This window comes from Thamnophis elegans, chromosome 12 (genome assembly GCF_009769535.1).
Source record: "Thamnophis elegans isolate rThaEle1 chromosome 12, rThaEle1.pri, whole genome shotgun sequence".
In the NCBI taxonomy this organism is placed as follows: Eukaryota; Metazoa; Chordata; class Lepidosauria; order Squamata; family Colubridae; genus Thamnophis; species Thamnophis elegans.
The window spans coordinates 26,058,078-26,071,072 of record NC_045552.1 but is presented as its reverse complement, the minus strand read 5'-3'; the positions used below and the strand labels follow the sequence as shown (position 1 = coordinate 26,071,072).

Here is a 12,995-nt window from a genome sequence, read left to right as displayed (position 1 = left end):
ACTTTGCCTTTTCCCTGCAAAATAAGGCTGACGTAACCATGGTTAGACTAGCCGGGTGTCAGAGAGAAAAATCAAGTGGAACGCAACATGCCTCCTCATTTGCAAAGCATAGGCAATTGTTCGTGGTTATTGGAAAAATGCAGCTCAAATGTTCACCGCTGTTCTCATATAGCAAGCTGCGTTTCAAAGGCCAGCATACAACACTGGAAAACAAATTGGATTTGGGTCTTTTTTATTATTTAATAACTTCAGAATGTGATCAACCACTGAGATAAAGAGTTATTAATTATACATTCTCTTTCACAAGGGGGAGACTTTTGACTCTTCCAATCCAAAAACCATTATGCGGAGCCTTCAGAGACCTGTTCTTTGGTTATTAAGTAATTCCAATTGATTTTTGCATGTATCTCGCCTGTGTTTTTTTAATGCAGCGATGCTGTTTAGGGGCTGGGTGGAATGGGGATCCGGAGGCACATCTCTGCTGCAGCCAAGCTGGAGAGGAGATTTGCTTTGCTTCTGTGAACTGCAAATGAAAATTGTAACCTGGCACGGGTGTCTGCATGGGGCATCACACTTTATTAAAAAAATATAGACAGAATGAGATTGTACGGTCATGACTTGCCATACTAATTTTTGGCCACACCTCCAGATGCCCTTGTAACCCCCTGAGATGGTGATAATCCACCCAAGATGGGTTGTGCAATGGCCCACCAGCATGATCTCCTCTGTGGATAAAGAGAAGGGAAAAGGACAGGGAAAGGATAAATATGTTAAACCAGTGGTGAAATTCATTTTTTTTTTACTACCAGTTCTGTGGGGGTGGCTTGGTGGGCATGGCAGGGGAAGGATACTGCAAAATCCCCATTCCCTTCCCCACTCCAGGGGAAGGATACTACAAAATTTCCATTCCCTCCCCACTTCTGGGGGAAGGATACTGCAAAATCTTCATTCCCTCCCCACTCCAGGGTAAGGATACTGCAAAATCCCCATTCCCTCCCCACTCCAGGGGGATACTGCAAAATCTTCATTCCCACCCCACTCTCGGGCCAGCCAGAGGTGGTATTTGCCGGTTCTCCAAACTACTCAAAATTTCCACTACCAATTCTCCAGAACCTGCCAGAACCTGCTGAATTTCACCCATTCATTAAACTGTGTAAACATTGTTTTTCAACTTTGGCAACTGTATGATATGTGTCTCAAAGGTGCTTTTTCAAGATACTACTGGACTTTTCTGTTTTTTCCTTTGAGGCATTTCACTTCTCATCCCAGAAGGTTCTTAAGATCTTCTTAAGTGAAATGTCTTCAAAGGAAAAATGAAAAAGTCCATTTGTCTCTGGAAAAGGACTTTTGGGACAAGCATGACCAAGATAAACTGAGAATCTCCATAGATCTGTAAGATATGTGGACTTCAACTCCCAGAGTTCCTCAGCCAGCCTGGGGAATTCTGGAAGTTGAAGTCCACATATCTTTAAGTTGCCAAGGTTGAGAAACACTGGTTAAGAATGGGAACCCACAGGATCTGGATGGGAGCTCTCTTTGGTGACTTTAGAAAGCAATTTTCGTTTAGATTTGGGAATACAAGTAAGGAAATCCATGAACGGCTGTAAATATTTTCTAACATAAATGGATGATGTTGTTTAAAAATATGATAGGTGAAGCAAAACAAGTTTTAGACAATGAAGTAGGCTTGGAACTGGATATAGGTAGTCCTTGACTTATGACTAGTCAGTTATAAGTAATGACAGTTATGACAGACCCAAAAATAGATTCAAAATTCTGATGACTGTCTTTTCAGACACATGCTCACTTGACAACCAGAATACATTTGTGGCTATTTGTAGCATCCCATAGTCATGGGAACAAAATTTACTAGTAGTACAATACAATACAATAGCAGAGTTGGAAGGGACCTTGGAGGTCTTCTAGTCCAACTCCCTGCCCAGGCAGGAAACCATATATCATTTCAGACAAATGGTTATCCAACATCTTCTTAAAGACTTCCAGTGTTGGGGCATTCACAACTTCTGGAGGCAAGCTGTTCCACTGATTAATTGTTCTAAATATTTCTCCTCAGTTCTAAGTTGCTTCTCTCCTTGATTAGTTTCCACCCATTGCTTCTTGTTCTGCCCTCAGTTGCTTTGGAAAATAGCTTGACTCCCTCTTCTTTGTGGCAACCCCTGAGATATTGGAACACTGCTATCATGTCTCCCCTAATCCTTCTTTTCATTAAATTAGACATACCCAATTTCTGCAACCGTTCTTCATATGTTTTATCCTCCAGTCCCCTAATCATCTTTGTTGCTCTTCTCTGCACTCTTTCTAGAGTCTCCACATCTTTTTTACCTAGTGGCGAACAAAACTGGATGCCATATTACAAGTGTGGCCTTATCAAGACATTATAAAGTAGTATTAACACTTCACATGATCTTGATTCTATCCCTCTGTTTATGCAGCCTAGAACTGTAATTGGTGTTTACTTGCAGTGTCCAGGAAAAAATACACATGGTAGACAATGAGTTCACTTAACAGTCATGGTGTCTCCTTTATGACTGAAAAAAATGTAAAATTGGTTTGGTCACACAATGAACTGCTTAACAACAGTCACAATATATGGCTATAATTCAAGTCTCAATTATAGTTGTAAACCAAGGACTACAACTATTTTCAATCTAGATGTTATTTAAAAATAAATTAGCACTTTTGGTACTTAGTGTTATTATCTTGGATATGGGTGGCAAAATAAATACATTTTAAAAATTCCTTCTGTGCAGAATCCTAGGGGATATTCAGGAAACAATGACTTGTCTGAGGAAATCAAACCAAATTTCATAGACGATAATTCAAAAAAGAAAAGTGTGAAAACAGCTTTTTGGTTTAAAGCACTTGTTACAAAAAATGGCTTTTTAGCAACGATTGGATCCAAAGTTTTAAAAGCCTAAAAATTTTGTAAAGGGTGCATGATTCAGTCAACTTATTTTTAAAAGGAAAGAGATCTGCTATACTAGCAGATATTGTTAGGTTGTGAGGGTTGGGGAGTGTAACATTTTGTATGAAAGTAACCAACAACGCAGATGTTCCTTCTTGCAAAAATCCTTTTCAGACATACTGTACTGTATAGGAACTAAGCTGAATGAAAAACAGAATAAGATTTATCTGATTCTTGCTCAGAATCTCTTGCCTCCCCTCCCTCAAAATGACACCTGTTAAAAAGAGCGGGACAGACTTTTGCTCCAAAAGAAATAACACCTCAATGTACTTCCTCTTCTTCTTCCAATCTAAGGAATTTTGTTTTGGTGAACAAATTGGGAAGGAATGCAATAAAGTTTGCAAATCCATTGACTCTCTTTCTGAGTCCATATGAATCAGATTTGGATTTGGTGTCCATTTCTTGGCTTGGCCTTAAACACCTGGATAAAAGAGTCACAGTGGTGCAGTGGTGAGAGTGTAGTACTGCAGGCTACTTCTACTGACTGCCGGCTGCCTGCAATTTGGCAGTTTGAATCTCACCAGGCTGAAGGTTGACTCAGCCGTCTATCCTTCCGAGATGGGTAAAATGAGGACCCAGATTGTTGGGGGCAAGAGACTGACTCTGTAAAACCACTTAGAAAGGGCGGTAGAAAGCACTATGAAGAAGTATATAAGTCTTAGTGCTATTGCTATTTAAGAAAATATTTTTCAACCTCAGCAACTTAAAGACATGTAGACTTCAACTCCCAAAATTCCCTGGTCAGCATAGTTGGCTGGGAAATTCTGGGAGTTGAAGTCCACACATTTTAAGGTTTGCCCAGAGACAAGGACTTAAGGTATGGTAAAACTGGGAGGGATACCAAAATTGTTACCAAAACAGATTTCAGAGTAGTCCCAAAGGTGCTTTGTTTTTCCTTGGCGGTGTTTCACTTCTCATCCAAGAACTGAAGAAGCTTCTTGGATGGGAAACAAAACGTCTTCAAGAAAAAACAAAGTCCAGTTGCCTTTCGAAAAAGCACCTTTGGGACAACCATGACATGGATGACTGACAATCTCCACAGAGATTTCATAGTAGAATTATGATCTGAGATATATTTATGTTTGTTTGCTTGTTCGTTCATTGTAATGGTGGCATAATTTGGAGCAAAATCTCTTTGCGGTGAGCAAGGCTGAAGTTGAGTCAGAACTAAAAGGGTTTGAAGATAATCTCTCAGTCTTTCTGCCATCTTCCTTTCTTTTCCCTCTTTCCCTTTTCTTCAATCCCCTAAGAGAGATGTCTGAAAGAGAAGCATCTTCTTGTCAGAAACTTGTAAGTCACATATTTGCAGAGACATTTTCAAGTGGGAGGGCTGGGAGTCTTCTAGGGCCCCCATTTCCCTATGCCTGATGCAGAGGTTCCTCAGCCTAATTCCTAGTAACTCCAAACAGTTTGAGAATCAAACGCTTGATTTGGATCTGGCTGGACTTGAAATCTGTCCCAGGGAGTGGTAAACCAGTACATTTTTGGCAAAACTGAGAACATACCTTAAAAAAGGACTACACAGGGGGTCTCAGTAAGGATAGTGTTGTAGCTTGCCAGCTGGCAGCAGAGTCGGACAGTGAGGAGGTTGGGGAGGAACATGGGCCAGTCCTGGGGGTTGAGGGAAGCTCAGACAACGGCTCTGCATCAGAGGCAGAGAGGGAGCTAGACAGCAGTGAGGCAGAGGAACAGCTGGAGCCTATTCACAGTGTATGTATGTGCAGAACTGCCAGAAGACAAGAACAACTAAGAAAGCAGGGACGACTCAAGAGTAAAGCCACACCTTGGAGGTGATTGGCCCCTCCGAGAGGAAACAAAAGAGGAATGAACAGGGAGTGGGCTTTTGCAGGAAACAATTTGTTCATTCGGTCTGGAAAGGTCTAAGAGGCTCTGTGCCAAGTTTTGCTTTGCCCTGTGTTTTGGAAACTAATTATCTCGCGGCGCTCTAAATGAGATAAGGTTCGTGTTGATAAACATTCCTCTGAAAGACTGTTTGCTAAAGCTTTGCTGACTGTGAATGAAAGGAATTCACAGTTGTGTAAATAAAAGAGGTTTTGCAGGAATCAAGATCTTGCTTCTTGCTTTCTAAGGAAGCCTGGGTCAGAACAAATATGTCTGAGATGCAGTATGCTAGTCAAGAGACCAAGTCAAGGGAACTTTGCAAGATTTCAGGGTTGGTTCTGAGTTTCATCATGATCTAAGTGAGTCTCTTAATACCGCAATCCACCCATGTTTGATTTTGCTTTCTTTCTTTTTCCATTTTTGTCTAGGGTGAAAAAGGTCCGAAAGGCGAGAAGGTGGGTTCGTCTTCTCATCCTACTACATTCCCATTTGGGACATTTGCTTATTTTTAACCTCAATTTTTTAAAAACGTCTTTTATTTTAAAACTAACAAACATAAACACACACAAAACATAAAAACCATCCTCCATTTTCATACAGTATGTCGATTGGTTATAAAGCTTTTGTGCTTCCTCACAATAGTCTTCACTTGCAATTTATATAGAATCTCATATAATCAATCATATATATATATATATATATATATATATATATATATATATATATATATATATATATATACACACACACACACACACACACACACACACACACACATACATACATACATTTATTAGGATTATTAAACATTTATTTGACTATAACTATTATTACATCCTTTTATGTGAGATATTCTAAATTTAAAATAAATTTATATTATGGCATTTCATTACATCATCCTAAAACCATCCAGTAATATTACATCTTTATATTGTATTCTATATAAAATTGTTTATCTTTAGTTACAAAACTTTTGAGCATCCTTTCCATAGTCCTCACTTACAATTTATATAAAATTTCGTATTATCAATCTAGTATATATATGTGCATCATTATCATTGTTAATCATTTATTTGACTATAACTATTATTACTTCATTGTATGCATAATATTCTAAATTTAACTAAATTTAAATTAGTTTTTATTATAACATTTCATTATATCATCCTGTATCCTTCCAATAGTAGTGCAATCTTATATCTCTTGCCATTTGTAGTGTTTGTGTTCTGATTGCTTTCTTGGTAGATCTTATATGGACTTCTCTTGGCAACTTGTTTTTCATTGTATATCTTGTAAAGACTCAAAACCAGTGGTGGGTTTTAAAATTTTTGAAACTCTTCTGTAGGTGTTGTCTATTTTGTGGGAGTGGCTTGCCAACCATGTGACCGGGTGAGAGTGGCTTGGCAGTCATGTGACTGGGTGGGCAAGGCCAACTTGTAAAATGTGGTGATACTCATTTAACAATGCTCTTGCTTAGCAACCAAAATGTTGGCTCAGAAACTCTAGCATTTGAAGCACGCAAGTCTTAAAGCTGTCAAGTTACAAGACCCTTGCACTCCTAACCCTTAAAAAAAACCTAGGGGTGTTCAAACTTGACAGCTTTAAGACTTTAAGGTTTAGATAGAACTCTTAGAGTTGGGCGGGGTGATTGGTGAGCCAGCCAATCATTGAGCAGCTGGCGGGGCAAGTGTGGTGCGGATGGGCAGGGGGAGGGAGCTGGAACTGGTTCTAAATGGCATGGTTGATTTGTGGAACCTCTTCTATAGAAGAGGTTGGAACTGGCAGGAACCCATCCCTGCTCAAAACCTTCCATCTGTTCCTTCCATCAACTTCCCTTTGGTTATCACTGATGCTTCTGCCAAAATTTCTCTCATTACTTCTGCCAAATTTTCTCCCTTTTCTTCTTCTATGTTTTAGAATCTGAGGTAAAGTTCCAATCTGTCAATCTCCCATTTTGATATTCCACTCCTGTCATTTCCAACCACACTCAATCTGCTGTCAATATCAACAATTTTCTTATCTCTTTGTTCATCTTTTTCTTCAATTTTTTGAACTCTGTCCTCAAATTTCATCATCGTTTGATAAATATTCTCAATTTTTTCATCTATTTTTTCTGTTCTTTGTTCTATATTCTCCAGTCTTTTTTCAATGCTCTCAGTTCTTACTTGTATTTTTTGAATTTCTTTCATAATCATTTGCAATGTTAATTCCTTTTCTTTTTCATGTTGCGTCATTCCTCCAGATAGTAAACACTGCCACTATAGCATCCAAAGCTTTTTTATTAAATTCCAAACAAATTCACTTTCAAGTCAAGGCTTTCTTTTCACTCCAGTCCAGCTACTGATAGTACCCCAAAGGAGCACCTGTATATACTATCCGTGCTCTTCCCGCTATCATTTTCAATTAACAAGCTCAGAAACCTTGAAATGTAGATCAAATGTTCAAAGAGAAAAAAGAAAAAGAATGTTTCCAAGCCACCAAGCCTCTAAGTGGCAGTGTTACTTCTTTTTCCTCTGCTTTTACTCCCCTCTTCATATTCCAAACTTAAGAAGAAAAGTTCTTAGAAAAACAATCCAATAACGCATTGAAAAAAAGAAAAAGAAAAAAATCTTAATCAATAAATATTTAAAAAAAGAAAAATAGAAGAAAAAAACCAGTCCAGTTTAAAAAGTAAGAAGCATTTGTAAAAATTCCATCCATAAAAAAAAGAAAGAAAGAAAGATAGCGCACTAAGTTTGACTCAGGCTTAATCTCACCTCTTAAAGACCTCTTCTGTCTTCAATTTTAATTTTGCTTTGGATCTTTTGGGGTGTTGTCTTCTCTAATAATAAAATTTATCTCACCAATTTGACATACTTTCTCTCCCGCTTTCCTTCCGTTCTGGAGCTGTCCCAACTTTCAGCAGGTTCAATGGCTGCTTCTCTGTGGCCAGAAAAAAGAGCTTCTCCTAGATCTACCAGGATCTTTGCAATGTCCCTGGGATCGTTCTCTTCTCCATCACCATATCTACGTTATGGTTTAGGTCCAAAAGGACCATCTAGCAACAGAGATAACAATGGCGATCTTGGAGCTCCAAGATCAGACATTGTATCATCTCAACATCATCCCTGCCTCCCATTTTTAACCTCAATTTTGAGGGCCTTCAATGTCATCCATGTCTTATACAAACCCCTCACTTTGGTGTATGTATCAGGCCCAACCTCCAGCAGCCAGGGATGCCCTGTTCCCCACTCCTCTACCCAGCTAGGTACTCGAAGCCTGCCTACCTGTTCTTTTATCTTTCCAGGGAGATTCTGGCGAGTGCACCTGCCAGCCTGGCCCTCGGACGGACACAAGCCATGGTCTTCCGGTAAGCGTCGCCCCACACTCCTGCTTCCCCGCAGCCCTGGGGATTTGCTGCCAGGCTGGATGAGAGTTCAAGCCACCCGTACCCCATTCTTCGCTCAACCGCTCAACGCCTTTGCTGCTCCGGAAGCTGGAACCCGTGTTCTGCTTGGCCTTTGCTAAATGCTCTCCCCTTTTGGACCCACAGGGCGCTCCGGGACTGTGGATCGGGAACCCCTGGCAGCCTCAGCCAGGCCCTCAGGTGTGTGTGTGGGTGTATGTGCATGCTTGCTCCTCTGTGCGTAGCAACTTTGGCTCCTCGATCCTGGGGAGAGTTCCGTGTCCTCTGAAGAACCTTTGCTATCCCTTTTTTCTTTTCCTTTCCGGATGACAGGGACCTCCAGGTGCTCCAGGACCGCCAGGCCCACCGGGAGCCCCCGGAAGTCAGGTAAAGGATTGTAGGGCCGGATTTACTTTCTGACAAACAGGAACCAAGAGTAGAAATAATCATTATGATCACCTTTGGAACTGAGGAGGCCTTGTGAATGTAGCACCACTACAGTGATCCTCGTTAAAGTGGTAGACTCAGAAATCCCTCCCTGATGTTCTTGGCTGCACAAAATCCCAATCAGTAGCATTTTGAGCAGTAGTAGCTAAGTTCTAGCCTTCCAGATGTTCTTGGCCAAACAACTTCCTTTATTCCTGGCCATCAGCCGTTTTAACTGCAACCGATGGGAGCAAAAGCTCAGCCACTTCTGAAGGACCACCATTTTCACCCAATAAGTGCTTTGAAGAGATAGGTGACATAGAAAATTTCTCATCAAGCCCCTAGCAGCAAGATTCTCAGGGTCAACGTTAACCAGATTGAAAAGCAAAGGAATTTGGTATCAGAAATGTTAGCAGCTGGATGCATTTACTTTTAACATCCAATTTCCTTAGCTAAATGTCCATTGACACAATGAGATGGCTACCTGTTTTGCTGATAAAAGAAGACTGTGTAGGAATCTGTGCTAATAATGTTTTGCGAATGACCAACCTACTTCCCAGGCTCTGAAAAACCCATTACAATTCTGCTGCCATGATTTTTTTCCCTACAGGACACCCTTTCATTTGAATGATCCATAATGAACAAGTGATGCTCCCCAGCAATCCCTTTAGTGGGACAGTATCACCAAGAGTGCTGTTCAGTGGTGCGTTCCTACCAGTTCAGACCGGTTTGGCTGAACCGGTAGTGGTTTGAGGGCCTGGGTCACTGGAACCGACAGTGACCCAGGCCTCCCACACCCTCGAACTGGTTCACTGGATGGCGCCGGAGGTGACGCCATCTTGTTTTCTGCTTCTGCACAAGCACAGAACAATTTTTATTGTACTGAGCATGCACATGCAGCACGCATCAAGCACACGCAGCATGCATCAAGTGCACACACATGCGCAAGCAAACCAGCAATAGTGATTGCCAGAACCCACCCCTGGTGCTGTTCCTTTCTATTTTTCCTGTTCAATCCAGGAATACTGATCTGAAGATAACTGAGAGAGCAGCACTTGTTTTACCAAGAAACAGCAGAATGGTTGACTAATGGTGTGGAGGGAGAGCCATAAGTGAAGAAGCAACGGATATGTCTTCCTCTAGAGTCCTTTCAGATTCTCCTCATTTTCATGATAGCTACAAATCAAAACTTGAGAGGGATAGTGTCACGATCACGTGAAGCATTAGTACCTGCCTTGGTAAAACCACACTTGGAATCCTGCATCCAATTCTGGCCAACACAATGCAAAAAAGATGTTGAGACTCTAGAAAGATTGCAGAGAAGGGCAACAAAGAGGATTGCCCCAAAGGTGCTTTTCAAGAGACAATTGGATTTTCTGGTTTTTCTTTGAATGTTCTTTACTGTGACTTTTCATTTTCAAAGAAAACTAAGGAAGTCCAGTTGCCTCTTGAAAAAGGACCTTTAGGACAACCATGACCTGGATGACTGAGAATCTCCAGAGACATTAAACAAAGAGGATTAGGGACCTGGTGGGAAAGCATATGATGAATGATTAGGAGAATTGGGTATGAATAGTCTAACAAAGCAAGGGATGCGGTGGCTCAGTGGCTAAGACACTGAGCTTGTCGATCAGAAAGGTCAGCAGTTTGACAGCTCGAATCCCTAGCGCCACGTAACAGAGTGAGTTCCCGTTCCTTGTCCCAGCTTCTACCAACCTAGCAGTTCGAAAGCAGGTAAAAAATGCAAGTAGAAAAATAGGGACCATCTTTGGTGGGAAGCTAACAGCATTTTGTACACCTTTGGCATTTAGTTTTGCTGACCACATGATATGTCTTCGGACAGCGCTGGCTCTTCAGCTTTGAAACAGAGATGAGCACTGCCCCCTTGAGTCAGGAACGACTAGCACATATGTGCAAGAGGAACTTTTACCTAGTCTTACAAAGGGATGACTGAGATGCCATGATAGCAGTCTTCTGATATTTGAGGGGTTGTCACAGAAGAGGAGGTTGACCTATTTTCCAAAGCCCCTAAGGATAGGACAATGGATGGAAGCTTATCAAAGAAAGATCCAACCTAGAATTAAGGAGGAATTTCCTGGCAGTGAGAATAATTCATCAGTGGAACAATTTGCCTCCATAGGTTATGGGTTTTTAAAGAAGAGATTAGGCAGCCATGTGTCGAGACAGCTCAAGGTGGAGGTTAGATTGGTCCACTCCAACTCTGTTATTCTACATTCTCCCTCCCACTCTCCTTCCAGTACCCTGCTGCTTACTTCAATGACAAGAACAACAATTTGTTCTTTCTTTCAGCCACAGTGAACAAAGTCATGATGCAACACAGACAGGGTTGAGGAAAATCCCATCCCACCCCCAAAAAGGAGAAATCCAGAAAGTAGCTTTTTGGCTCTCAAAGAATGATTTGTGCAGACCACACTAATTTTCCATGCAAAGTCAGTTTGCCAGATTTTGCCAATGAAATTGCTCAGAGGCTGGAAAATGCAAAATGGGAAGCAAGGAGAGGGTTGGCCAAATACAAAGAGGCAAAGGACAGAAACATTTCCCTCCCCTTGTGTAGCCCTGTGCAGCATCATGTTAAATGTCTTTGGAAACATAGTGAAATGTAACATGCCTTAGGAATATTATGTTTCCCCCGGGAGATCTCATGTGGCTTTATTGGACTCAGGGCAGGAAATCAGGAGAGGGTCTCCTTCTCCTTGGTGCCACTTTAGGTACTATCAGCAGCCAAGTAAGTATGTTGGAAAGAAAACAAATACATATATTTTAAGATTGATGGTTAAAGTCGTAAAAGTGGATAAAATGTGGAAGATTGAAGGAATTTAGAAGATTGGAAGACTTGATGTTGCCTTCTGCAAAACTTCAGACAACCACTAGAGGAAGGCTAAGAAATAAGGCAAATGCCACCCTTTGCTGCCACCTTGCGGTCTTCTAAAGCTATGAGACTCCTTTCTTTCCTCTAAATGCACATTGGCTCAAGATATAAGAAAGTTATGTAAATTCATTTTCCAACAGTGATTATGATTTTCCTTTAGGAATGTTTCCCAATTCCTGTCCAGGGTTAAGAGCGATCAAAACACCTTTTGCTTTAAGATGTTTCAGGGAACTCTAAACAAACATATTTAGATATTACATACTAAAAGGGGAAATAATATCTTTTCTGGATCTGATGATCAGCTAGGCAAGAAAGTCAGTTTAAGAAAGAGGAGCAGACAATCAAAACTTAAAACAGTCTTTGCCATTTGGCACCACTGAATCACTAATGCACTTTTAAACCTGATGGATGATGTTACTAGACATTGATCAGACTTCCAACTCAATTAAAACAGTTCCCAAATCTGATTAATAGAGTATAATGAATAATATGTCTTCCCCTTTTTAAGGGGAAGGCCCTATCAAATCCGAAAAAGGATTCTTTATTTGAAGAGGCAGATCTGATTTCAGTTTTAAGGCCAAGACATTTTTTTTACGTTTCCAAATATTCATTCTGTATCTGAGAAAGCTGGGCATCACAAATCATGGGGTCATAAAAGAAGAGAGGGGAGTGGAAAAAGGAGATAAAAGAATTGGATTCCCTAGGACTGTGATGGCGAACCTATGGCATGACAGGTGGCACACATCACCCAGCTCAGCTCCACCACGCATGTGCACACGCCTCCTGTCGGCCAGGGGTGGGGCACATGCGGGAGATGCATGCGTGCATGAAGACAGGGTGCATGCGTGGAGTCATATCATGGGGAGAGTGGGGGGATGATGTGTGCAGGTGCAGGGGGCAGAGCATGTGGGGGGGGTCACACACACACTGTATTATGGGTGCTTGTGCACGGTTTCGGCATGCGACAACAAAAAGGTTAGCCATCACTGCCCTAGGAGTTGACGGGTGAAGGGAGAAATTTCAGAATTGGCTGAAGGGGGACCTTTCTCTGTCTAGTTTGGGTTCTCATCCAGAGGCAGAAGTTACAGAGACATGGGAGTTCACAACTACTGCTACATCTCCAAAGATCCTTCCTCTTGTACATCACCAGAGCCCCGTTTTTTCAGGAAAACAGCCGGAAAAATAAGTGAAGGATCCAGAAAAGCATGGAGGAGAAGGTTTGGGCAAGTGTTAGGTGAAGGGACACAGGATCTTGGAGTCCCATTTGGGTGGCAACAGGATTCCTTTGGAGGAGACAGCCAGGGAGGACTCACGTATTCAAAGTTTCTCCTTGCCTTTAGGGCATCCCAGGAAACAATGGCTTGCCGGGACACCCTGGGCCATCAGGTGAAATGGTAGGTACAGGACTGCAGCGTCTGCTATTCCCTGCGCTTGCTCAGGCCTGTGCTCACTGCTGTCCCCTTTCT

The 12,995-nt window shown here is 41.6% G+C and overlaps 1 protein-coding gene across 1 annotated transcript in view; it reads left to right on the top strand.

The window, feature by feature from the left end:
- COL16A1 (collagen type XVI alpha 1 chain) overlaps positions 1-12,995 on the top strand; it is a 297,538-nt gene that overhangs the window by 223,004 nt on the left and 61,539 nt on the right. Inside the window, exons 39-43 of the mRNA XM_032227775.1 lie at positions 5,257-5,283; positions 8,115-8,177; positions 8,361-8,414; positions 8,547-8,600; positions 12,870-12,923. Of these exons, the coding sequence (XP_032083666.1) occupies positions 5,257-5,283; positions 8,115-8,177; positions 8,361-8,414; positions 8,547-8,600; positions 12,870-12,923 (252 nt within the window). The remainder of the gene's footprint in view (positions 1-5,256; positions 5,284-8,114; positions 8,178-8,360; positions 8,415-8,546; positions 8,601-12,869; positions 12,924-12,995) is intronic.